At 47.5% G+C, this 23,665-nt stretch overlaps 2 protein-coding genes across 4 annotated transcripts; one reads left to right on the top strand and one right to left on the bottom strand.

Annotated features, from left to right (window-relative positions):
- Positions 1-550: 550 nt before the first annotated feature.
- SWI5 (SWI5 homologous recombination repair protein) lies at positions 551-4,203 on the bottom strand (the record flags this gene model as incomplete). The annotated part of the gene is made up of 8 exons (XM_084219854.1): positions 551-1,175; positions 1,434-1,528; positions 2,473-2,594; positions 2,972-3,020; positions 3,116-3,372; positions 3,686-3,814; positions 3,943-4,033; positions 4,103-4,203. 8 exons carry the CDS (start codon positions 4,201-4,203, stop codon positions 1,111-1,113), a joined length of 909 nt encoding a protein of 302 aa, XP_084075980.1. The 3' UTR covers positions 551-1,110.
- GOLGA2 (golgin A2) lies at positions 4,160-23,114 on the top strand. Of its 3 annotated transcripts, none has more exons than XM_084219807.1 (28): positions 4,160-4,249; positions 5,445-5,567; positions 5,894-5,974; positions 9,283-9,417; positions 9,977-10,020; positions 10,141-10,204; positions 10,665-10,724; positions 11,199-11,279; positions 12,982-13,020; positions 13,545-13,607; positions 13,846-13,939; positions 14,578-14,684; positions 15,226-15,284; positions 15,516-15,657; positions 16,639-16,728; positions 16,895-17,002; positions 17,099-17,186; positions 17,693-18,036; positions 18,848-18,961; positions 19,240-19,464; positions 19,706-19,805; positions 19,885-19,964; positions 20,532-20,685; positions 20,825-20,892; positions 21,172-21,274; positions 21,530-21,636; positions 21,796-21,964; positions 22,072-23,114. In XM_084219807.1, the coding sequence occupies exons 1-28, from the start codon at positions 4,202-4,204 to the stop codon at positions 22,317-22,319; spliced, it is 3,138 nt and encodes a 1,045-aa protein (XP_084075933.1). In that variant the 5' UTR covers positions 4,160-4,201; the 3' UTR covers positions 22,320-23,114. The 3 variants fall into 3 exon arrangements, with proteins under 3 accessions (XP_084075933.1, XP_084075934.1, XP_084075935.1); XM_084219809.1 differs by having other exon boundaries at positions 4,187-4,249; positions 17,690-18,036; XM_084219808.1 differs by lacking the exon at positions 9,283-9,417 and having other exon boundaries at positions 17,690-18,036.
- Positions 23,115-23,665: the final 551 nt, after the last annotated feature.

Consider the following 23,665-nt stretch of genomic DNA (forward strand, 5'->3'; position numbering starts at 1 on the left):
ATGGAATATACAGGCTCTTTCTGTCCCCCACCTGAGACCACTCCCCAGTTTTTAAGGCAAAACAAGACACTGTTAGTGACATTTCTGTGCCACATCCAGAGCCAAGAGTGCAAAACCAACCAGCAGCAGCCTTGTGACTGGTTTCTGGCTTCCAATCACAATGAAGACAGACTAATTTTATTAAAATTTGGATGTAAGCAGACTGCAGCATGGGCCTAACTGGAAAGCAGAGGGGAAACTTACTGGCTAGAAGGTCTTGGAAAGTAAAAATGGGCAGAAGGACATCAAGTCTGAGTGAAAAAGGGACAATAGATCTGCAGTCAGCAGAGCACTTCATCACTTCCAACTGTCCAAAGCAGCCAAATTTAGTCTGTGCAGTCACCCTCAGCCCTCACACTGACATTGAAACACTCATGCTCCCAACATCATCCACTGTCCAGGACAGCACTCACTGCCACCATGACTCTGCACTTAGAGCAGACAAAAGCGATTCTGCACCTGCACATTCTTGGAGAAAACATTTGAACAGCTCATGTTGTCTCAATATTTGTTTGAGAATTTGTTTCCAGGTTCATGCGGTGTTGATTTACTGACAAATGTGAAGGCTGCTTTATTCAGAGTGAACAGTTCAACACAACTTTACATTTTGCCATTTACTACAGAAATGATACAAAACCTCCAGATACCAGAGCAGGTAAGTACAAAAATGCAGAACACCCAGACTTGTCTGGATTTGTTGATAAAACAAAATAAACCCCCAAACCACCACAATTTCTGCCTTCTTCCCTCCTTTCTTCTGAGGGTTTTCCTTTCAAAGCAGCTATTACATTGCACATGTGTACGTCCTCAGTTCCTCTATCCATTCAGTAACCAAACAGACCCTGGATAATGGAGGGAATCAGAGGCTCCATAACAACCTGAACTACAACTTTTCAAAAAAGAAAAAAAAATCCTGCTGATCAGGTAGTACATGAAATTATCTAAAATCCTACATCTCTTTTCCAAAGGTTCCTTTTCCACCTTCTGTCTCTCCTAAGCCAGGATGACACCACTGTGTAATGGCCCAGTGACAGTCACTTTTGCAGGGCATGGCACTCTCCAGGTTCAGGACTAGTCACTGAGCTCCAGGTCATATTCAGGATAGAGCTGTTTCGTAGTGACCCCTCGGATAACAGCTAGGAAATAAAGAAACAGTATTGCTTTCATTAAACAAAGATCAGGTGAGTCAGAAACATGGTGTTTCCCTCCCCTGATTATCCCATAGCACATCCCATAGCCAAGAAACCCAAGGTTTTGCAGCTGTGTCATGCTTGCCCAAACACTTTTCTTAAAGTGAAGAATCTTTAACACAAGCTTTGCCTTCATGGTAGCAGCTTCTTTCTGTGTATGAAAGCACTGACTAAAAAGGTCTTGAACAGCTTTCCCTTCCTTACCTAGCTTGCCCAGGAGCATCTGCCCAGCGTCTTTGATTTCATTGTACTCATGGAGCAGAGAGATGTGCTTGTCCAGTTCCTCCAGGCTGTAGCCCCTGTAAAATAGCACCAGGAAGGTCACAAATGACACAGAGGGACTGGGACTTCCTGCAGCTGTGGGAGATACCCAAGCCTGGCACCTCAAAAGCAGAGACTGAATGCAGCAAAATGCAGTTGCTGCAAGTCCTAAACATGAAGGATCTAAACAAGCTCAAGAAAGCAAATGCACCCAAGTTCTCAGAATCAAGAGTGGGCTGTGGTGAATTCCATTGATATCTATCTCTAATCTGTATATAGGGAAAAAATTAAGAACTGGAGATTCATTTAGGATGGGAAAGATCTCCAAGAGCATTGAGTCCAACCTTTGGCTAAGCACCACCATATGAACTAAACCAAAGCACTGAGTGCCATAACCAGTCATCTCTTGAACACCTCCAGGGACCATGACTCCATCACCTGCCTGGCCAGCCCAGTCCAATGTTTAATCACCCTTTCAGCAAAGAAATTCCTCCTGATGTCCAACCTGAAGTTCCGTTGGCATAACCTGAGGCCATTTCCTCTTGTTCTGTTGCTAGAAGGTTTGTTTATCCTTGAGGATAAATGAAAAGGGGTTCTGGAACAGCCTTTGTTGTTCTACCATTTCCATCCTATGCACTACACTTACCTTAGAAAATATCAGTCTTTCACAACAAATAACAAGTGGCTAAAATTATCTGTTCCCAGCAAACACATAATTACCTCAGGAACACCCAGGCTAAAACAAAAATCCTCTTATGCAAGCTCCTAGTAAAACTTGTTTTGCTTTACCACATGAAGTGGAAAGAATTCCCTCTTGTCTCTAACAAGTCCCATCACTTACAACACTGAAACCAACATTGCACCACGCCAACAATGGCATCATACAAGGTCAGCTCTCAGCTCCAATTCCTGGATCACATTCTATTTTAAAAACAAAAATAATTAAGGCATCAAGTAAACACTGAGCTTGCCAAGGACGTACTCTGACAATAATTGTGCAATTTCCTGGTCTAGAGCGAGGTCTTTCTGTTTCAGCTCTTTGATTTCACACCGCAGGGCTTCTTCACTGGCTCCATTAGGCTGGAAGGACTTGGGAGAGGAGAACTGTAGAACACAAAAGACACGTAGCAGGAACTCAGCTCTGGGTAAGATGCTACAGTGCTGGAGCACTAATGTGAAAATAGTGTGTGTATCACTGGGTAAAACAGGAGGAAAGGAAAAAAATATCCCCAGGGCAGGGAGGGGGCTTTCAAATAAAATATGGATCAGCGTACATAACGCTAGCCTGCTCCATACTACATCTAACTGCACTTTCGAGAGCTACAGTGTAAAGTGAAAATAAATAATTAAAAACCACAACGTGCCTTTTAGGAGAAACTCCCAGCACGACGCAGAGCAAACTGCGGTGCCAGCGCTAACCCGGGGAGCCCCCAAGGACAAACCCTCCCCCCGGGCCGGGCTGAGCCCCGCGCAGCACTCACCGGGGCCCTGAATCCGGCCGCGCCGCTCCGCCGGCCGCCGGCCGAGACCCTGCCAAAGCAGAGGGCGCCGCGTCAGGGGCCGGTACCGCCGCCTCGGCGGGGACACGGCTCGGGAGGGGAGGGGCAGGGGGAACCGGCTCCTACCTCCTGGGCAGGGCCCGCGGCGGCGGGTGGCGGGGCGGGCTGCGGCCCGCGCTCGGCGGGGCCCGCTCGGCCAGGGCTGAGGGCTCGGCGCTCACTGAGGCTCGGGGCTCCCGCCGCACCGGAGAGCTGCCGTCCTCCCGCCACAGAGCACGCCGGGAATTGTAGTTCCCCGCCACAGAGCACGCTAGGAGTTGTAGTCGTGCCGCCGGGGGCACGCCGGGAGTTGGAGTCCACTGCCGGGCCCGACCGTGGCGGGGCTGCAGGTGACATTGGGTGTGGCAGGACAAAATTGTCCCCCAGTGGCCGCAGCCGAGGTGATTACATTTGGTGCTTCAGAGACACCTCAGCAAGGCGGCTTAGCTGGGACGGGGGCTCAGGGGGTCTCGGGGTCACTCACACAGAATCATTGAATCAATCTGGTTAGGAAAGACTTCTGCTTCGAAAAATCGCCCCTGTGATCGAACATCACCATGCCAACCAGGCCACGGCACTGGGTGTCATGTCTAGTCTTTATCCTTCAGCACACCTGCAATGTTGTTTTCGCAAGGTGAGCACTGCCCACGCCCCCACTTGACCCTGTGTCCCGCCGGGCCACCGCAGCTCCCTCCGGCCCGGCCCCCCCGGTCCGCACAGAGGCTCGGACGGCGCTGGAGGCCCCGTCCCGCCGCTCTCGGGCTCGTCCGGCAGGGAGCCGTGTCCCTGTGAGCGCCGTGTGTCAGAGCCGGGGCTGCCCGAACCTCAGGTGCTGCCGCGCCTGGAAGGTCAAAGGATTTGGGATCACACACAGCGACTCCGCCGCCTGCGCTGCGGAATCAGCCCTTGGACACCCCAGGGCGGAACGCGAGGCGGGTGTGCGGGACGCGCCCCGCAAAGGCGAGGGGAGCCGGGCTGGCCCCGCCCGGCTGGGCTGTCGGGTCACTACAGCAGCGGGACAGAGCCGGGTGTCACACAGGGACCGGGGGGGGCCGGGCTGTCCCGCTGTGTCACCCCGGGGTGGCCCGGGGCGGAGCGGGCCCGGCCGGGGGCGGAGCCGCCGCCGCCCCCGCCGCTCCTGGCGGGCTGACGTGGCCCGGGCGCGGGGCGGACATGGCGGACGGCAGCAGGCAGAGCCGGTTGGCCGCGGCCAAGAAGAAGGTGAGGGGTCGGGGGTCCGGGCAGGACGGGACACGACGCGACGGAGCTGGGGGCGTCTGCGTACCGCGAGCCCCGCGCGGGCCGGACACCGGGCCGGGCCGAGCGCGGCCTCCCCCGAGGGGCGCGGGCCGGGCCGCCGCCCCCTCGCTCCGGGCCCGGTCGCGGTGGGGCCCGGGGGCCTGCGGGTGTCTGGGGCTGCGGCCCGGCCTTCTCGGCGGGCGGCTGGGGCGAGGCCGGGCCTGGGTGGCTGTGAGGGTTGCCCGGGCTGGTGTGCGGGTGTCGTGTCCCCCCCGCCTTCCTTCCTCCTCCCCCCCGCCTTTCTTTTTTCCCTGTTTTTTCCCTGTATTTTTTCCCTCAGGGCGGCCCGGCCGCCTGCGTCCCGGCGGGATGCGCTTCTGTGTCAAAGTCACAGGAACGGGAAAGTGTCCTGGAGCAGTTCAGGCTTCCATTTTGAAATCCTACCAATAATGGGATCCTCCTTCGTCCCTCTCCATCCCCCGCTGCCCCGCCGTGCCCTGCCCGGGGTGTGCGGGCCGGGGGTGCCGTTATTTGCATAAACAGCTGCCCGGTCCGGCCGCTCTGGGGCTCGGGCGTGCAGGAATTGCACAGAAATGCCGGCAGACCTGGCGGGATTCGAGTTACATCTTATCAGACCGGCAATTCCTGGGCGAAGTGGATGTGATTAAAAATCATTTGTAGATTGTTTCTCCCCTTAGTTTGCAGTTGTTGCAGTGGGGATTGCACCTGTCCTTCATAAAATCTTTCATGGATGGAAGGTTTTACTATCAGGCAGTGCTTTCTCACTTTGCATGTAGGATTAATTGCCCTTTATTAATTTTGCCTTATTGCTCTTATTTATAACCCTTAAAATACCCTAACCAGTGCTTTCAGTTGCACTCCTTTTAGTTGCATTATGGAGTGTGAAACAATTTCCCAGGAACAGCATTGGCTGTAAACAAAAGTTGAATGTTTACAACTCTTGTCATAAACCCATCACTTTGGTCTTAACTTTAGCTTTCTCTGGGCTTATTTTGATTCCTGTTTTTCCCCCAAACTGAATTCATGGAAGAGCATTTTTCTCTTGTCCTTGCACTTGATCTGTATTTTTACCAGTGAAGTTAGATTTTGAGGGTTTTTTGGGGTTATAGAAGGCATATTCTGTTTGGACTTCAGATTTGTCTTCTTCTTTTCACAGCTGAAGGAATATCAGCAGAAGAACAGCCCTGGAGCAACTGCAGGAACTAAGAAAAAACGCAAAACTAAAGAAGGCAGCAGACCTGCAACTCCCACCACCGATGACCAGCAGCCTCCAGAGAATGTGAGTGTCTCAGTATTTCTCTCAAATCATTTGCCACCTCCCTTGTCTTTGGTTTTCTGGACAATCTGACCGGAGCTGGAAGTGCTGGGGTAAGAGCTGAGTGCTGTAGGTGCTGTGTGAAGTGTGCTGCAGCTGCCTGTTCTGGAGGGTGCAGCTGGCAGCAGAGTCTGCCCGATGGTGCCCCGGGTGTGCCCAGAGCTGCTGGGCTGAGGCATGTGGTCCTCACCAGCCGCACGAGGCTGGTTCCTTGGCTGCCTTGGATTGACGTTTTCTCTCTGTCCTTCTCTGAGCCATTTCTCTTTCCCCTTTTCTTTCGCCTCCTGTAGATTCAGAACATTCTGAAGGTGCTGGTGTCAGACCTTAACCGCTCCAATGGGGTAGCCATACCCTCATTGGACAAGAGGAAGGTGAGGCAGTGCTTGTGTCCCTCGCAGTGACTCGCTCTCCCTCCTGCATGCTTCGGGTTCTGTTCACACTGAGCTCCATCTCCAGGATGGAGCTTTGTCCTCACATATTCACTGTCAGTTGCTTCAGTTTTGTTGCTGTTTTTATTAACATGGAGTTCTTTGTTACCATTGCTTGTTAAGTGCTTGTTTCTTTCTGGTTTGTGTCAAAGTTAACATGTCAAAAAGTGAGCCTTGTCAAGAAGTCTTTCTTGAGACAGCTGAACTTGGAGGAAAACAGGAATTTGGGGTGGGGCAATAAACTCATTTATAACAGCTGAGGAAAACTGCACTAGGAAGAGGTAGTGATTCCTTATTCTGTATTTCTCCTGCTCTTAGTGTTATTGCTTTGTTTCCTGGAGCTTGGTTTCTGAAGGGCATGTTTCTGCTCATCTCCAGGCAAACAGCTGCACTGGCTGGTTATTCCAGCCACCCATTTTATGACAGGCGATGAAGCTGGCACAGGTGATGTACAGTCTGGCAAGTACCAGGGATGTAAATTTGCTTAGGCAGGAAGTCAGATACTTCAAAGCCAGGCATGTACAGGCTTTAGCGTCTTCACATTCCCAAGATCCTGAATAGGAAAGGGCAGGAAGTATGCCAAGAAGCAAGAGAAGGGTGTTCAGGAGCATACATGAACAAACAGCCTTTTAAAAACACTTCTTTTCATACAGTTAGTTTATTTAAAATAAGGCAAACTGTGATAGGAACTCAGAGAAGTCCAATTTTGTAGCCGAGAATGTTCTTCCAGTTTTGTTGTACCAAAGCTCTGCTTTTCATTTTCACTTGCATCATTTTGCTAGCTTATTTCCCTATCATTGTTTCAATGTAGTTGTCATAAAGTAGCTCATTGTTATATTTAATGCATATCCATGGGTCTCCAGCAATAAATATAAGTATAGCAATCACATGGGGTACCTGACAGATGAAGTGAAATCTGCAAGGTGGAATGGAATTCCCTCTGAGTTGCTTTTGTATCCTTTTTTCTCTTTTGTGTCATAATATATCTGACACACAGAGTTCCACCAGCTGGACTGTATTTGTAGGTTCTGTACCAGCAGAATTTGAGTGATGTGAAGGCATACTGTCAGTTTGGGGTGCTGGGTGTGCCTCAGAAAACTTGTGTTGTGACTGAAGTGTCACTGTTGTCCTGGGAACTGTTTTCAGTTAATACTTGTAAGCTCAGAGAAAGTTAAATATTGAAAAAATAGACTTGTTTCCCATTGGAGGGTGAGATGAAGATAGGTGGTCCAGTGCTTAGCCTTGCAGTGAAGGCCTACCTGTGTCTACAGCTTTAGTCATGTTCTGCAAAGGGAGAATCTATTGCTCTATTCATTCTTGTTTCCCCTTTTTTTTCCTTTTTTCTTCAGAGATACAGTTTGATCTGATTGACTGTTAAAGAATTTTTGGATTGTTATGCATGGGGTTTTAGGAGTTATTTGAAAACTAATCTTTAACTGCAATATGTAATGAAAGACCAATTTCTTTTTCCAGTTGCTGTCTTGTAAAAATCCTGAGTCAGGAAAATGCTGTTTAGAAAGTTGATGCTAATAGGGCAGAAAAGCTGATCATTGGCAGCTGAGCTGCTGCTGCCATTGGTGTCTCATGTGAGGCAGAGCCCTCCCTTCTCTCTCACTTCAGCTTTCTTGGCTCTGAAACAGAGGAAAACCAGCAAAGTCAAAGCCTTTGTCTGAAAGCAAATAGATCCTGCTACATGCTAAGTTGAGCAGAATTACTGACTTTTTATTCTACATTATTGGAATGTCACAAAGCATAATTTCCATATAAGTGTTTTGCTTTTAATGCTTTCTCTTTCCAACAAATTCATTTGTTCAAAGAGTTTTGGGGTTTTTGACAGTTATTACAAAACTGCTCCTTGTGAAGAAAGAAGGAAGGAGTTCTTGTGGTTAAGGAACATTACTGGTTTCTGCAAATTGGAAGTATTAGGCAGAAAGAATGTTCAGATCAGAAGAAATTATCATTTTGAGATGCACTGGGGAATGAATTCGTCCTGTCCCTCTGATGTTTATATTGATGAGTGTGTGATTGATAAAGGTGAAGTGAACTTTAGCTGGAAGAAGTGATGGAGTTTCTGATCTTCCTAATAAGCACCTAACATATATTGCTCCTTCAGAGCATCAGAACCTGTCCTGCTAATAAGAAATTCAGAAAATTCTTGTTTTCCCTTTGTAGTCTTCCAACTTGCTGCCTTCATTAAATCTGTCTCCACTGTTGCTGTTTTAACCTTGCTGCTGGATTAGTGAGTGCAGTGCTGAGAGGTAAACAGGGAATGCCAAGAGAGAGATTTCTTGGTTCCTATGAAGTGCCAAGAAGGAAGTAACTGAAGAGGGAACTCTCCCAGGTGGAGTTGCAGAGAGCTGCAGTATATTGGTGGGGCTGAATGCTGAGATTATCTCTTTTGTTTTGTTGTGTTTTTAAGTGATGAGTTACTAGAGCTGGATGATGAAATCAATCAAATTGCTGTAAAACACAAGAGCACTGCTGGACCTTTATGGCTCTAGTGCTGTGCAAGGAGATGAAATGGGTCAGTGCAGTGTGGCTTTGTGGAGGGGGCTGCAGATGCCATCCATCCCCCAACAGAGGCTGGATAGGAACTTGCTGTCCAGAAATAGTTTTTTGGCTCTTCTCTTTTCTATTTAGATTCTTTTAGTCATGGGATCCTTGGCTGCAGCAGGGCCACAGGCACCTGCTCCCAGCCACCCTCCCTCTGGCCTGTTCATAAATGTCCTGTTTCTAAACTGGTGGGTCATGGCATGCCACAAATTTCACTGAGTTTTAGACAGAGCACTTGAGTCTGACTAACCCACTTTTCAAGTAGTCACTCCCCTGTTCTTTTCCATCTTCATTTGCATACAGTGATCTGTGTTTTCCCCAGGAACACCTCGAAGGTGGTGCTTTTCAAAACACAGTGACATTTGGCTTTGCCCTTACTTGATTTTTGGTGAATCTTTTGCAGTGAATCTCATGTGTGAACTTAGAGTTTGGGTGATGTTATTGCCCTGTGTTAAAAAAGGGAGCTGGACTGTGGGACACTGGTTCTTTATGGAGGGACACACTCTGGGACAGTGTTTGTCTGTGGTTGATGCAGCCACCTCTTTGCTCTGGGGAGAACACAGGTTCCCTTCCATATGTTTCTGAATGACTGTTCACATCTGTCTGGTTTTCACAGGCAGGCTACGAGGTGATGTGCTGATGTGTGTGTTTGTTCATTTTGCATGAAGGCTGTAATCCTGTGCTGTGTTTTGTGACAGGCATACTTTGACAGTGATGTTGCCACTCGTAGTGCTGAACAGCTTGCTCCCGATGTCCCTGTGCTATCTAACAGCAACAGCCTCCCTAGTTGTGGTTCTGTTCTGCCTGCTCCTGAGAGCATGCAGCTGACACAGGTTTGTGACTTATCATCAATACTGCCATTGAACCATTGAGTATTGGTTAGTGATGCCACATTAGTGTGGAGAAAGGGGACCTTCCTAAATATGCCATGACTAGTTCAGGTTCTCTCCTGTTAAAAATACTACATTCTCCACTCTCCATGCAGTCATCATGTGTCTGTGAGAGCAGAGGGAGTACTAGCACACACGTGGCCCTGCAGCTTTCAAAGCTGTCTTCCTTCCCCTTCTCTCCTATTTCAATCAGTCTGTATTTCCTTTTACTAATTAAAGATTCAGTTGTAGCTTTTTTCAGCAAAGTGTTGATTATCCTGATAAATAGGAACAGCAGACATAAAGCCTGATACACTTTAATTTCTCTATTCCAGACTCACACCACTCAGAAATGATGTGTAAGCCAGGGCTGAGTTGGTGGTTTTAAGTTCATCTTCCTTTGGGAAGCAGTAATTACAGGAGCTGTGAAACTTGAGCCCGGGTGTAATCAAGTCTTAGTGACACATTCATAAGTGACTCCCATCTTTTACAGGCTTACAAGTTTTTATGTTTTAATCCACAGATGAATGAAGCTGAGGATCATAAAAATGCTTTGGATGAGAACAGGTGAGTGTGTTGGCTTTGCAACAGGATCCCAACAAATGAAGGTTTTATTCCTGCCCCAATGCTGTGCTGATTTGGGCAGCTCTCTGGGAGAGGTTTTCATTGCCAGGTCTTTGTTCCCAGGTCTTTCTCGTCAACAGAGGGTCTCCGTCAGTTGTCTGAGCAACTCAATGGCCTGGTTTCCCAGGTACTCCTTTTCATCCATTTGTCCCATTCATTCTCCTGGTGTTTGCTGTGGAACTTTAAGCAGACAGCTCAAGGAAACACTCTTCAATCTCAGAGACGTCTGCAGCCATCCTACTAACCAATGTGGTACTTAAACATTGAGGAGCAAAAAATGCTGGTTTAGGAATTTAAGATTTTCGGCAGTAGGAAGAAAAGCAGAGTGGGATGAATGAATTGTACATATTCATGGAAAGATGTACTCTTGATTTACTGGAAAAGAATATGAAGTCAGTCTGAATAATTTACATCAGCTTGTCACAGGGGCAGCCAGCATCTATCCTGAGCCAGAAGAGTGTTTTCTGTGCTTGTGTGTGGTTGTTTGAAGTGACAGGTGCTATAAGGAGTGTTACACTTAAAATGGGATCTTACCTAATACTGATTTGCTTTGAGGACTAAAACTGACTTACTTGATTTACTTCTAGTCTACATCGTATGTGAATGGAGAAAGTGCTGTTTCTTCCACAAATATTAAGGAAATGGAAGTAAGTTGTTCTCAGTCTGTCATGTTTTTTATTTTTCTTATTTGCTGCTGTTGATCACTTGTTTGGATTCTGTGCTTACAGCAGTGTTAGTGAGGCCTAACTGAATGCACAGGTCACATACATCACTGTGTAGTGTCACCTGGGGCTGTAATTGAGTAGCTGTGATCACAACAGTCAGAGGCAGTTATTAGAGATGTTCCCAGTTTGGGGACTGGGGATAATCTGGCTTCCATGCAACTGCAGTCCTTATTTCTGATTCACTTTTATGTCAAAATGAGGCCTCAGCAGAAATGGATAAAATAGGTTGACATCCCAGCTGCTTTCGTTCAAACCAGAGATTTTGGGTTTTTTTGGAGAATCTCATTATATCAAACTGTGATAATGATTTATTTTTCTGTCCTTTTTAATTATTGCTTTTTTCCTTCCCTCCTCTTCTGCTCCTTCCTTTTTCTCCTATATGCATGTGCCCGTCAGACACGTTACCAGGAGCTGGCAGTAGCCCTGGATTCCAGCAATCTAACTAACAAACAGCTCGTTACAAAGATAGAGGAATTGGTAAGAAACAATCCAACCAACCAGTCTGACATTGTCTTTGCTGCTCCTCCACGCTCTCTGGGTGTCTGCAAGGTTACAGGTTCCCTCATAGTGCCACAAGGAAGGCTGCTTACACAGCACTTTGTATGAACAAAATGGGCTGGGTGGAAAACCTGTGAGAGGATCAAAGCCTAAGGCCTCTTGTGAATGTGGTGGCTCATCTGAGGAAGCAGAAACAGAGTTTTGTTGTTTCCATTTAAGTGTGCTCTGTTGATCTCCTCACATTGTCCCTGGATGATAAGCATCCTCATAAAACAGCTATTTCTGGTCCTGGTCTGAATCCTTGAAATACAGAATTCTGGTGCTGGCAGCAGTGTGAAAACCTGTTTCTGCAGGTGGTGATGCTGTTCTAAATATATCAGCAGAGTGGGAGCAATAGGTCCAAGAGAGCCTGGGGCTGTTTTCTGATCATATCCTCAACTTCTCTTGGCACAATGAATGAACTGCTTTGTCCCGTGGCCTGCATGGTTTCCTGCTGCTGCTTTTCAGCCTTCAGCCTTAACACTGCAAAAAATGCAACTAAGTGGATCTGTTCCAGACTGAAAAGAGCCTTTCTTGTGTGAAATACTTTCCCCCATTTTGTTTCTCTCTAAAACTACACTTTTCCCAAAGTTCAGCATTTCCCAGTGTACCCCATGACCCCTCTTTTTGTTTCATTTTTGGTTTTGGGTTATTTTTGTTCTGTTCTTTTTCTTTTTGTGTTTTTGTTGGGCTGCAGAGGTAGAGTGCATTGCCCACCCAGGATTCTCATTGTTTGCCAGCTTTTCTGTTTGTCTGGAACTCTGTAGGGCCTTTGCTGCATTTGTGCTCTTGCCTTTGCTTTTCCTGGTTGTGTGCTGGCATTGCTAAAATCAAAGCCTCATCACCTTTCCATCTGCAGTCATGTTTCAAAATGCACTGAGGTAGTACTGGTAATAAAGAAACACCTTGGCAGTATTCATCATTTGGGAAGAGGAAAAAATACTAATTATGTAGTTACTTAAGAGGAAACTGCCAGGGGGACAAGAGCAGCAAAGGGCAAACAGGGTTTGGTGGCAGCCTGGGCAGCCTTTGTCCCCTTCACACCTACAGATGCACTTTGTGCAGTCACAGATCTCCAGTGTTTCACCCATAAGACTGAAATTGGCTGGGACAGAATTATCCCTTTCCTTGCATCTGGCTTCAGCTCTGTCTCACACCACCTTGGTGGGAGCCTGCCAACGTACGTGCAGCTCTGCATGACTTGGCCAGTTGTTAACTGGGATAGAGGTCTAAGGAATCACTTAAAGGACTTTTGCTTTGGGATTTAGGTATTTGTCTTTCATTAAAAGCATTTTTGCTGATTTTCCTAACACAGCAGTTTGACTGTGATTAATTGCATAGGTGTGGGATATTGCAAGTTTAAACTGAAGTTGCTGGATGCTCAGAAAGGAACATAGAGGGGTTTCAGCAGAGGTATTGGAGGAGAACTGTGATAATGTACTGGACAATGAAAAACATAGCACATGTATTAGTGAAGGGAGCCCCAAATCTCTTAATAGCTAAGATTAACTTCCTAGTCTTCTACAGAAATGGAAATTCTCCTTGCATTAACTGGGCATAGATCCTACTTCATCAAAGTGAAAATGTCTTTCAGTATGAGAATGTTTTCTCTTAATATTAGTGCATCAATTTTCTTCCATAGAAACAGCAGAACCAAGAAGCAGTGAATCAGCTGGAAAAGGTAAAGTGTGTCCTATTTTTGAATAGATACAGAAATAGGTATCTATTTCTCTGAGGAGTAGAAAAGACAGTGGATTGTGGCACATGAGTGCATGATCTTGTCTTGTGTTAGATTCAGTTTTATTTGTAGCATAAGGTTTAACATTTTGGCTTCACCAGTTGGGCCTGACAGGCAGCATTCTTATTTTGACCAAAGCTAATATTGAAATCAAGTTCAATATTAGCTCAAGTTGGAGGAGTGCAGTGGGGACAAGAGGTTACAGTTTATGTCCTTGCCAGGTGCTTCCATTCCAGCACTGCCACGTGTGTGCTGCAATGATTGCACTGTGCTGTTGCTGCTGGTCTGGGATGGAAAAATGATTAAATAGTTCAAATAATGGAAGATTAAACGTGTCTTTAAAAAAATACTGGCATCATTTGGATGCTAGAAATGGTACCAATTAATTCCTGCTTTTTTAGTTTGCCATAAAACAAGGGTTAACTATCTACATGTTTGTGCTGACCAAGCATTATTTGTTTCTACAGGAAAAGAAGGAATTTGAACAGAAATTTTCTAAAGAGCAAGCAGCACTGAGGGAACAGTTACAGGTAAGGCAGAGCCTCCCTTACAGTAATATCACCTGACTTCTGCTGTTTTGTGGATTATTGAGCACTCATAGTCCTTATCGTGGAAGGCAGAAGTCCATTCCTTCAGCAAAACTGTGAGTGTCAGCCAGACTGTACTTAACTGCAGGAGCTCTTTCCTGAATTGTCCTTTTGTGACAACAGTGATGTTGCAGTGGAAAGCAAAGAAGTTTTGTGCTGAGCTGATTTTTCTTTCCCAAAGGTTCATATCCAGACTATTGGAATTCTCGTTTCTGAGAAGTCTGAGTTGCAGACAGCCCTTGGCCATACTCAGCAAGCTGCACGGCAGAAATCAGGTACGTGACTGTCTCTGCAGCTCAGGCTGGTGCTTGAACTGTGGATGTCAAGTCACAAGCATGACAGTCGTTGGCAGCCAGCTCACAGCACTCCCTGACCCCTCTGTGAGCAGCCTTTGGCACTGGCACTGCTGCTGTCATCCTAGCTGCCCCCAAACGGGAGCATGTTGGTCTCATGGCAGTTGAGGTTCTTTTGTGCATCACTAAAGCCCTGTCAGCTCTGTTGGGCCTGGTGACTACCCCAGACAGTTCCTTTCTAATTCTTTTAAAACTTGGTTTCCCTTTTCTGCCCTGCCTCCCACACAGCTGTCATGTTAATCTAGGTCTTAGCCGAGCTTTTTATTCTGAACTACATTTGAGCAATTTATTCTAATAGGAAAAAAAACTCAACCAAACAACATACTGTCTATTGTTCTGCAAAGGAAGTTTCATCATGTCCCTCTAAAAGTGAGGCAGGTAGGTAGAGCTGTGCTCCCAGGGCTGTTAGTGAATCACCTGTAGAGCCAGGAGCAGAGCCAGCTCTGCTGATTTGCTGTGCTGCCTGAAGAGCTTGTTGACAAAGTAGAAAGTGCTGTTCAGCCAGTTCCAAAATGCTCTTTGTGGTCTAGCCTCAACTGACTGTGCTCTGACTTGTCCAGGAGAAGCTGAGAGCCTCGCTGCCCGTTTACATTCGTCTCGCCAGCGAGTCTCGGAGCTGGAGCGCACTTTGTCCTCCATCTCCATGCAGCAGAAGCAGTCAGAGAAGGTAAGAGTCACCTCTGTTTATGCTTAACCAGCAGCTCTGCCTTTGGCTGTTTGCTTATTACTACACTGCTGCAAAGTCTGCAGTCCCTGCTTGGAGAAGAGGCAGAAATGAACCTTGTTAATTGTTAATTAATGTTTTAAAGCCCTGTGTTCCCCATGATCAAGGCAAACTTCATTCAAGTTTCTGTGACTAATCATATAGTCCAGCTGATGTCGTCAGAACTGGCACCTCACTTCATTAGTCTGGCAGCTCCACACAAGAGAGATGCCTTGTCCCAGAAATCTCCATCAAGCACACACTTTAGTATTGTCTTTAATCCAGAAGTTTGCAGAAATACTTGCAGCATCACATTTGAAAAGACTGAGGAGACTTATTGCTGGAAAATTCAGGAGGTTCTAAGCAAACCTGTCCTGAAGTTTTTGCCAAAGTTATGACCTTTTCTATTTTAGCTGATGTATTAAAGGTGAAATGAAATATGTTTTTAACACCTTATTTATTTGGCTGAAGTCTATAGTGAATCAATAATTTCCTTTTTCTCCAGCATAACAAAGAGTTAGTGAAGGAGCGAGACAACCTGAAACTGGAACTGTACAAACGAAGGTAAGTCCCTTCTGCTCATTTCTGCAGAAGAGCCCCAAAACAACAAGTGGCAAAGACCACAGGTGGTGATTTGGGAGGCTGGATATTCAACTTAAGAAAAAAAAAAAAAAAAAAAGTAGTCACTAGATGTGATGTTTCTGTGATTCTAGCTGCCAGGAAGCATTGGTTTGTAGATCTTTGACCTGGACATCAGCAGATCCAGAGCCACTTTAATTTTCTTGTTTGTTTTAGCAAAAGTAGTGAGGAAATAAAACAGCAGAATTCAGAGCTGTCAGAGAAAGTTCACTCCCTGGTGTCCCAGAACTCAGCTATGAAGTTGGATGTGGAAGATTTGCAGAAGAAATTGGAAATGGCTGAACTGATGATTCAACAGGTGAGGGCAGAGGACACTGATGACACTGCCACACTTCCTTTTGAGAGAGGGGCCAAGACTTAACTCCTGGCTTTAAAGGAAGGCATGAAATCTCATCAAGACATCCTCTTAGGAAAAAGCTTTCAGCAAGGCCTCAGGGGCCTTTAAGGTGTTGAAGCTGTAAATTGATTGAAAAGCAATGTCACATTAGTCTACTAAAACTGTTGTGCAGTGAGAGAGGGTGAAATGTGGAAATACAGTGACTTTTCTGATTGTATCTGTTCAGGATGTTGGTTATTTAGTTCTGCAGTCTCACTGAGTAACCAGCTGAGTAGGGGTGGTGTTTGTACTCACCAGTGGAAGGTGGTGAATTGGACAGTGGCAGCTTGAAGTCAGCTGGGGAAAGAATGCATGGAGCCAGCTGTTAGCAGGTCAGAGAGCAAGCTTGGTGTAACCCTGAGCCTGGGAGGGAAGAAAATGCTCTTTTTTAAATTCCTAGACTGTGTCTTAAGTTACCCTTGAAATTAAGCCAACTGCTGCTCTTCTGGGAAAAGTCCTGTGCCTCAGCTGAACCAGCTTTGGTGCTCAGTCCACTGACTTGCTTCAGACACTGACTTTAAATTCCTGACATGTGTGACAACTTTTAAGGTCACAGCCTTTTATACCATCTGATATGGCTGTATAATGCAGACTCTGGAAATGCACAAAATTTCTGAGCCAAAGTTTGACTTAATCCTATTTTCTTAATTTAAAAAATAGTAAATGAAAAATAGGTAGGGAGGAGCTGCCCAGTTCAGCCTATTTTATAGGACTAAAATCTCAGTTTGTTTTTTTTTATTCCCCCTATTTTTTTCACACTGAACTTCACTATGAGTTGGAGGACTTTAAAGAATTATGGAAAGTTACAACATGGATCATGTGGCAGGTTACTTTCAGGGGGAAAGGCTGTGCAGGAATTGAGTGTTAACATTTTGCCTTAACTTTCTGATTTTTTTTTAACAGTTCTCAAGCCAGGGAGGGAGTCTGGATGCAAACCAGCAGCTGCAGATGGCTCTGGAGGAGAAGGCAAGCATGGAATCCCAAATGGCTCAGGTAAGAGGTTGTGTGAAATATGATCCAAATCTTGATGTCTGTAAGGAATCTTGTAGGGCAGAAAAATGTAGTCTGAGCTTTGTGCTAACACTGGTTTCTTCAAGTTTTATCCCTTAAACCAGATTTATTTAGCCAATGTGATGTTGTTTGATTTTGTTTTGAACAGCTCTCAGAGTCACTCCACCAGCTGCAGGCAGAAAGAGATCAGTATGTGGAGAAACTGAGGGAGGAGGGCAGCATTTGGCAGCAGCGGGTGCAGCAGCTCTCTGAGCAGGTAATCCTGGGGACAACATCCCAGCTCTGGACAAACACAGGCAGCAGGAAATGCCCCATGAACATTGTTGTAATTTTCATTTGTGTGGCCTTGCAGGTCCACACAATGGCAGAGGAGAAGGAGAAACACATGGCCAAAATTCAGGAGCTGGAAGACAATGTTACAGAGCTGTTGAGCACATCAGGTAAGGCTTCCAGAGGGGGGCTTCCCACTGCAGAGTGGAGCTGGATGACTCTGTCCTGCTGTGCAGATGCTTCTGCACAGGAGGTGAAAGTAGGTCTGATGCTGGGAAGGCAGATGGAGACCAGGTGACCCTAAGAACCCTCTTCTCATGGGAAATAACAAGTGAACTCCTGCAAAGAATGGACCAGCAGCCTGGTTATGCCTGTAGTATTGGCCTGACTGTACTGTCAGCCTCTCTGGCCCAGGAGTTTGTGAAGGCAGGATGCTCCTGTCTAGGGCTGTGAGGGAGTCAGCAGCAGACAGCAGAATGCTCTGCTTGGGTTCGGGGTAGGTTTGCTCTTTGTTCCTCTCAGTGCTGTGCACTGAGGATTGGATGCTGCAGCTGCTGATCCCTTCTGGGTCACAGAGCCCCATGGGCTGGGGTGTGCTTTGTGTATCCAGCAGGGATGTGTCTCACCCAGCCATTTCCGTGTGACTGAGCCCCTTCTGACTGCATTTCCTCAGCAGTGAAGCCCATGGATATCGAGCCTGCCTCACCGCCAGGGCCCACGGCAGCTGAGCTCAGCCTGCAGGAGGAGATCCAGCGGCTGCAGCAGGAGAAGGAGGAGCTGCAGGGGCAGTACCAGGCCCAGGTCCGGGACAATGAGCAGCTGAGCCACCTCAACCGCGAGCAGGAGGAGCGGCTGCTGGAGCTGGAGAAGAGCGTGCAGCGCTACAGCGAGGAGGCTGTGGACAGGCAGCAGATCCTGGAGGACATGCAGAGTGACAAGGCCACGATCAGTAGGGCGCTGAGCCAGAACCGGGATCTGAAGGAGCAGCTGGCTGAGCTGCAGAATGGGTTTGTCAAACTGGTAGGTCTCTTCTGTGCATCTTTACTCACTGCTTCCCTCACTGGTGCAATCCTTTTGTAGTGCAGATGTGAAAAACTGGCAGCAGCATTATCCCTCTCTTATCCTCTGAGACTCTTATCCTCCATGGCTGCTCCATCCTTTGATACATAGTGCCATTCCAGGAGGTTCCCTCCAGTTCCTTACTCCCTCAGGTGCTCTAGCAGATGAACCAGTATCTTTGTCCAGAACTGTTTCCTTTTCCTTCTTATCCCCTGGCAGTTTCTGTCCCTGGGTATTCCTCCTGCCCTTTTACCTGAAGATAGCAATTTCCTGCTCCCTTGTATTTGCCCATGAGGAAGTTCTCAGTGGTATTCTCTTCTGCTGGTGTCATTCTTACCTGTCTTGGAGCTGAATCCTTACTCTTGCTTTGCTTCTTTCACTTCCCCTCTGGGGTCCTAGCAGACTGACACATGGTCTAGCTGTTGGGTTTCTTTACTTTAGTCCTTTTTGAACTCCTTGTTTTTGAATGTCTGTGGTCTCTTTGGGATATTCATACCACCCATGTGCTTTGGGGCTGACAGGCTGCATGATGTACCAGGCCTCTTCTTGGCACTGTCCCAGCACCAATTCCTCTGTCTCTTTCCTTGTTCTTCTCCCATCTTCTGAACCTTTCTTTAAGCTATTTACTGCTCTAAACAGTCACTTTATGGCTCTCAGTCCAGAAAAACACAAGGGATGGCACCCTGTTGTACTGGGAACTACCGTGGTTTATTGAGAGCCCGTTTCATGGTGGCTGGGGCATTTTCCTTACACAGCTGTGTTTGTCTTGCAGACAAATGAAAACATGGAGGTTACAAGTGCCCTACAGTCAGAGCAACACGTAAAGAAGGAGCTGGCCAAGAAGCTTGGGCAGCTGCAGGAGAACCTGGCGGAGCTCAAAGAGACGGTGAGCACCAGCAGTGGGATGGCAGGGCTGGATTGTGCCAATTGCTGGCAACCTCCCAGACACTGATGGAAGGATGGAAATGGGTATTGCAAAGATCCAGCTGGGAGCCTTCCCCTATCATCTGCTGCCTGATGTGGGGGACCAGCATGTGGGGGCAGATGGTGGCTGTCTGCCTGGTTGGTGGCTTTGGGGCAATGTTGACAGTTTGGATCATGTCACACGGATCAGCTTTCCAGGCAGAAAGGGTTTGATGTGGTGGTTTGACCTTGTTCTCTCAGCTGGAGCTGAAGACACAGGAGGCCCGTGGCCTGCAGGAGCAGAGGGACCAGTGCTACAGCCACCTGCAGCAGTACACCCTGGCCTTCCAGCAGCTCGCTGCTGAGAAGGATGAACTGCACAAGCAATTCCTGCTTCAGACACAGCTCATGGATCGCCTGCAGCACGAGGAGGTCCAGGGGAAGGTGACAGTGGAAATGCACCTGAAAGAGCTGCAGCAGACAAAGGTAACAGTAAAAAGGGACAAGTGGAAAGATAGGAGGTAATCAGTGAGAGATTTGGTCTGTCCCTTTCACCCTTGGGCTGTGATGCTGTGATTAAACCCTGTGCCATACAGATGAGTTGTACCTGTCTGGAGCAAAGTACTGGTTGTGTGTTTGTGTGTGTGGTGCTACTGTCTGAAGATGGAGTGACTGTTTGCAGTCTGGCTAATGCAGGTGTTTGTGATCCTCTGCTTCTCTCTTGCAGGAAAGTCTAGAAGCTGTAGCCAAGGAAAACAAAGAGCTGCAGGCCCAGATCAGTCAGCTGGCAGCAGAAATGGACGGCAGGATTTTGCACCAACTGGAGGGTGAGTGGCTGCTTTAGGGAGGAGGCAGAGCTGGATTCTCTGCAGCATTGCCTCCTTTTTCAACTTCCTTCTTTTACAGAAGGTGATGAAGCAATGACTGAAGAAATCCAAAAACCTTCTCTAGTGATCCCAGAGAAGTTTGAAAGCCATGAAGAAATGGTGAGTCTTAGTGGGTAGAAAAGCCTTTGATTTTAGTTCTAAACAAATATCTAGAAAAGGAAAACAGTTAAATTACAGAGAGGTTTATCAGCTGTTATCCTACCAGCTGAGTGCAGTCATGAGGGAAATGCAACACCTTGTGCATAGCAGCAAAGCCAAGACCTCTGCAGCATCCTTGCAAAACAGGCTGGAAGTCTGGCAGTGGTTTCCTTATGATGACAACTCAGCTGGCAGAGCAGCTCTTTAATGGGGCTTTGATGATGATGTTCTTTTTAGTTTGGAAGGCAATTTGGAAATGGTGTCAAATATCTACAAGATTTATCTGCAAGTACAGTCATAATACTGCAGTCAAATAGCTCTCAAGGGATCCAGTTTTTAACCTGCACTAATTGGGAATGAGAAGAGGCAGTAGCTGCTGCCTGGCTTAGTTCCAGGGCAGTCACACAGTTCTTCGGTTTCACACCCATAAATAAAATGGGGTAAACCGTTACTCTGTCCTGAGATGCACCATAGATCCTGCTGAACACAGGGGAAGCACTAATGTCCACACTCTGAAATTCTTCTCAGGTCATTTTCGTGACCTCTGCCATGTCCCAAGTGGAGCAGGAGCGAGAAGAACTGAGGAAGCAGCTGGCTGCTCAGAAGCAGCAGTGCAGAACCCTCCTGCAGCAAATCACAACTCTTAGGCAGGAGCAGCAACATCACATCACACTGGATGGAGGTAAAGTCTCAGTGCAGTTTGGGGACAGTGTGACCATGAGGTGCTGGGCCAGCTGGCCATGGCTGCTCTGAGACAGACCTTTGGGTCTGTGAGTGCATCCTGCCCACGAGAAACTGTAAATTGCACACATTCCTTCCAGGCTCCATTATGGATACTGTTCCAGTGGAGGTTCATGAAGCTTTGAAAACTGCCATGGACAAGCTACAGGTAAGCAAAGCATCTCATGTTGTTTCAGCCCTATTACACTGCTCAGCCAGGTCAGGATCCAGTGTCAGACAAACACAACACAAACAGATTGTAGGGAAATGAGCAGCAGATGTTCCATAAAAAGATGCTGCATCCAAAAAAGCTTGCTCACTGCTTGTTTATGAAGGAGCAGGATTTGTTCCCCAGGCTCAGACCAGTGTCAGGGGGGGTGTTACCTTTAGCACAGGTGTTGTCTGTGTGTGAGCAGCCCAGGGCACTGACCCCACTCTGTGTGTGCAGTTGCGTTTCACAGAGCTGATGCATGAGAAGGCTGACCTGAAGGAGCGGCTGGAGGAGCTGGAGCACCGCTGCATCCAGCTGTCTGGAGAGACTGACACCATTGGTATGTCTAGGCAGCACCAGCACAGGGCAGAGCTTGCTCAGTGCCTTGTTTATGTGGGGAACAGGTCCCCAAACAGCTTTTGGAGCTGGGGCCCTCAAGCCAAGGCCCCACCAAGCCCTCTGTGTCTCCTACAGCTGCCTTACTGGGCTCGGTCTCCACTCCAGGACTGGGTTTCCTGATTTCATGCCTCACATCTCACTATGGGGCTTGTACCCCAATCTTGCAGACACTCCTGAGGCTTCTCTTGTGTTGCAGGGGAGTACATTGCACTGTACCAGAGTCAAAGGGCTATCCTCAAACAGCGGCACCAGGAGAAAGAGGAGTATATCAGCAGGTTGGCTCAGGATAAGGAAGAGATGAAGGCAAGGACTCTTTCCTGTGGTACTACTCTAAGCAGGGTGGGCCTGGGAAGTGCAAACTTTTGTGTGTTCGTTTCCTAATTCTGTGACAGGAGTAGGACTGCAACTGCAGGGGGTGTGTTTGTGTGCATGTTTCATGGGCTTTCCTTTATTTTGGTGCAGATGAAACTACTGGAACTGCAGGACTTAGTGATGCGCCTGGTCAGGGAAAGAAATGAATGGTACAATAAGTATGTAGCAGCTGCTCAGAACCCAGAGCTGCTGGCAGGCCAGACTGAAGGTGTGCTTCCAGCAGAGCGGCGCATTGAGCTGAATGCCACCGATGGAGCAGGTGAGCTGCAGCCAGGACAAGCTGTGTGCAGGGGGAACAGCCCCTGCTCTCAGCCTTGTGTGTGGATGGGAGGAGTTACCTGCCTGCCTTGTGTGTGCTCATTGCAGGGTTACGAGAGGTGAATCTGTCAGATGAAGCAGAACAAGAGGCTGCTGTTCATCAATCCGGTTTCCCCCCTGCTGACAGTAAAGCTGCTCAGCCAAACCAAGAGGACCCCACGGCAAAGCAAATAATGCAGCTTCTCAGAGAAATCCAGAACCCTCAGGAGAGGCTGGGCTCTCTGCTGGAAAACCCATGCATTCCCTTCTTCTACCGTGCTGATGAGAACGATGAGGTCAAAATCATGGTAGTTTAAGAGGTGCTATATCTTACTGACAGCAACTTTCTGTGGGCCTGAAAGGACTTGATGGACTTATACATGCCCATACCTCTGCTCAGTGCCCTTGGTGAGAACCGGTTCCTAAAGACATCAGTAAAGAGAGATTGTATCAGATGGAACTGAAGCATCAGACCTCATCTTCTCTTCCTCTTTCCTCTGTTACTCGGTGTGCTTGGAGTACAGGCAGACTCTTAACTCATCCTGGGAGGCAGCTGGTGCTGCCACACCACCTAGGCCAGGCCCAGACTGGGGGCAAAGGGAGTCCATGACTTTCGGCAAAATGACTTAATCCCTTGTCCCAGACTCTGCTGCCACAGGAGCTTCACATGGTTCTGATCCATCACTCATGCCTGTCATCAGCCCAGTTCCTTCCAGGGCTCCCAGAGTAACTAACTGTTCTGGTAATGGACTCTTTGGACTCTCAGCAGGTTGGGTTTGTTTTCATACTACGTATCCTAAACTCCCCCTTGCTGCTGCAGCCCTGCCTCTTGCACCTGTATTTCTGAACACGCCCCCAGCAAGCAGCTCCTGGGCAGCACAGCCCTGTCTGTTCTCATTGCCAGGGAGGGACCCATGGGAGCCTTGAGGGGTCTTTTGGTTACTTGACAAAGCTTTATGTGATTCTTGGGAGTGGGGTGGAAATGTAACTGCACTTTGAAGGATGATGTGTTTCACTTGTATGTGTCTGAAGGTTTTATTTATTTTAGGAAATGGGAGAAATTAAGTAAAAGGAAACCACTTAATAAACTTGCTTCGTTTTGAATTTCTGGACTTCAGGGGTTCTAGTTCTCCATCCCTGAACTTTCCCCTTCTCCCATTTTGGTAAGGATTGCAGGAGATGAGTGGAAACCAAGATCCTGTGGCCCATGGTTAAGGTCCTGGGACATATATCATCAAGTGTGGTAGTCCTGGCCTTGCCTTGAAGCCAGAGCCCTGATTCTAGGGAGAAAATAGAACATGGAGGGAGGAGAGCACTCTCTGAAACAGCAGCAAAACAAATCTGGGTGTGGAAGTTTATGCCATGTGAACTGCTTGTGGATATCCTGCAACTGACTCTGCCTTCAGGCAAGAACTGCCTCTTCTTAGGATGGGTGGTGCCAAGAGTGGAGTTTTGAGGGAAACCACAGGGGAGGTTAAAGGGACCTGATCATGGGAGCTTTATAATTAAACACAGGAGTTTGGGCTGCTGCCTGAAGCAGCATCAGCTGCCACCCTGTTACCTGCTGAGATACAAGATGGAAGCAGAGGAACACAGACACACAGATTAGTGTCTGTTCAACAGCAGAGATTGTGTTGGGTGAACCATCAGTGCTTTCCTGTGA

The sequence above is a fragment of the Fringilla coelebs genome, assembly GCF_963513975.1.
Source record: "Fringilla coelebs genome assembly, chromosome: 21".
Taxonomy (NCBI): Eukaryota; Metazoa; Chordata; class Aves; order Passeriformes; family Fringillidae; genus Fringilla; species Fringilla coelebs.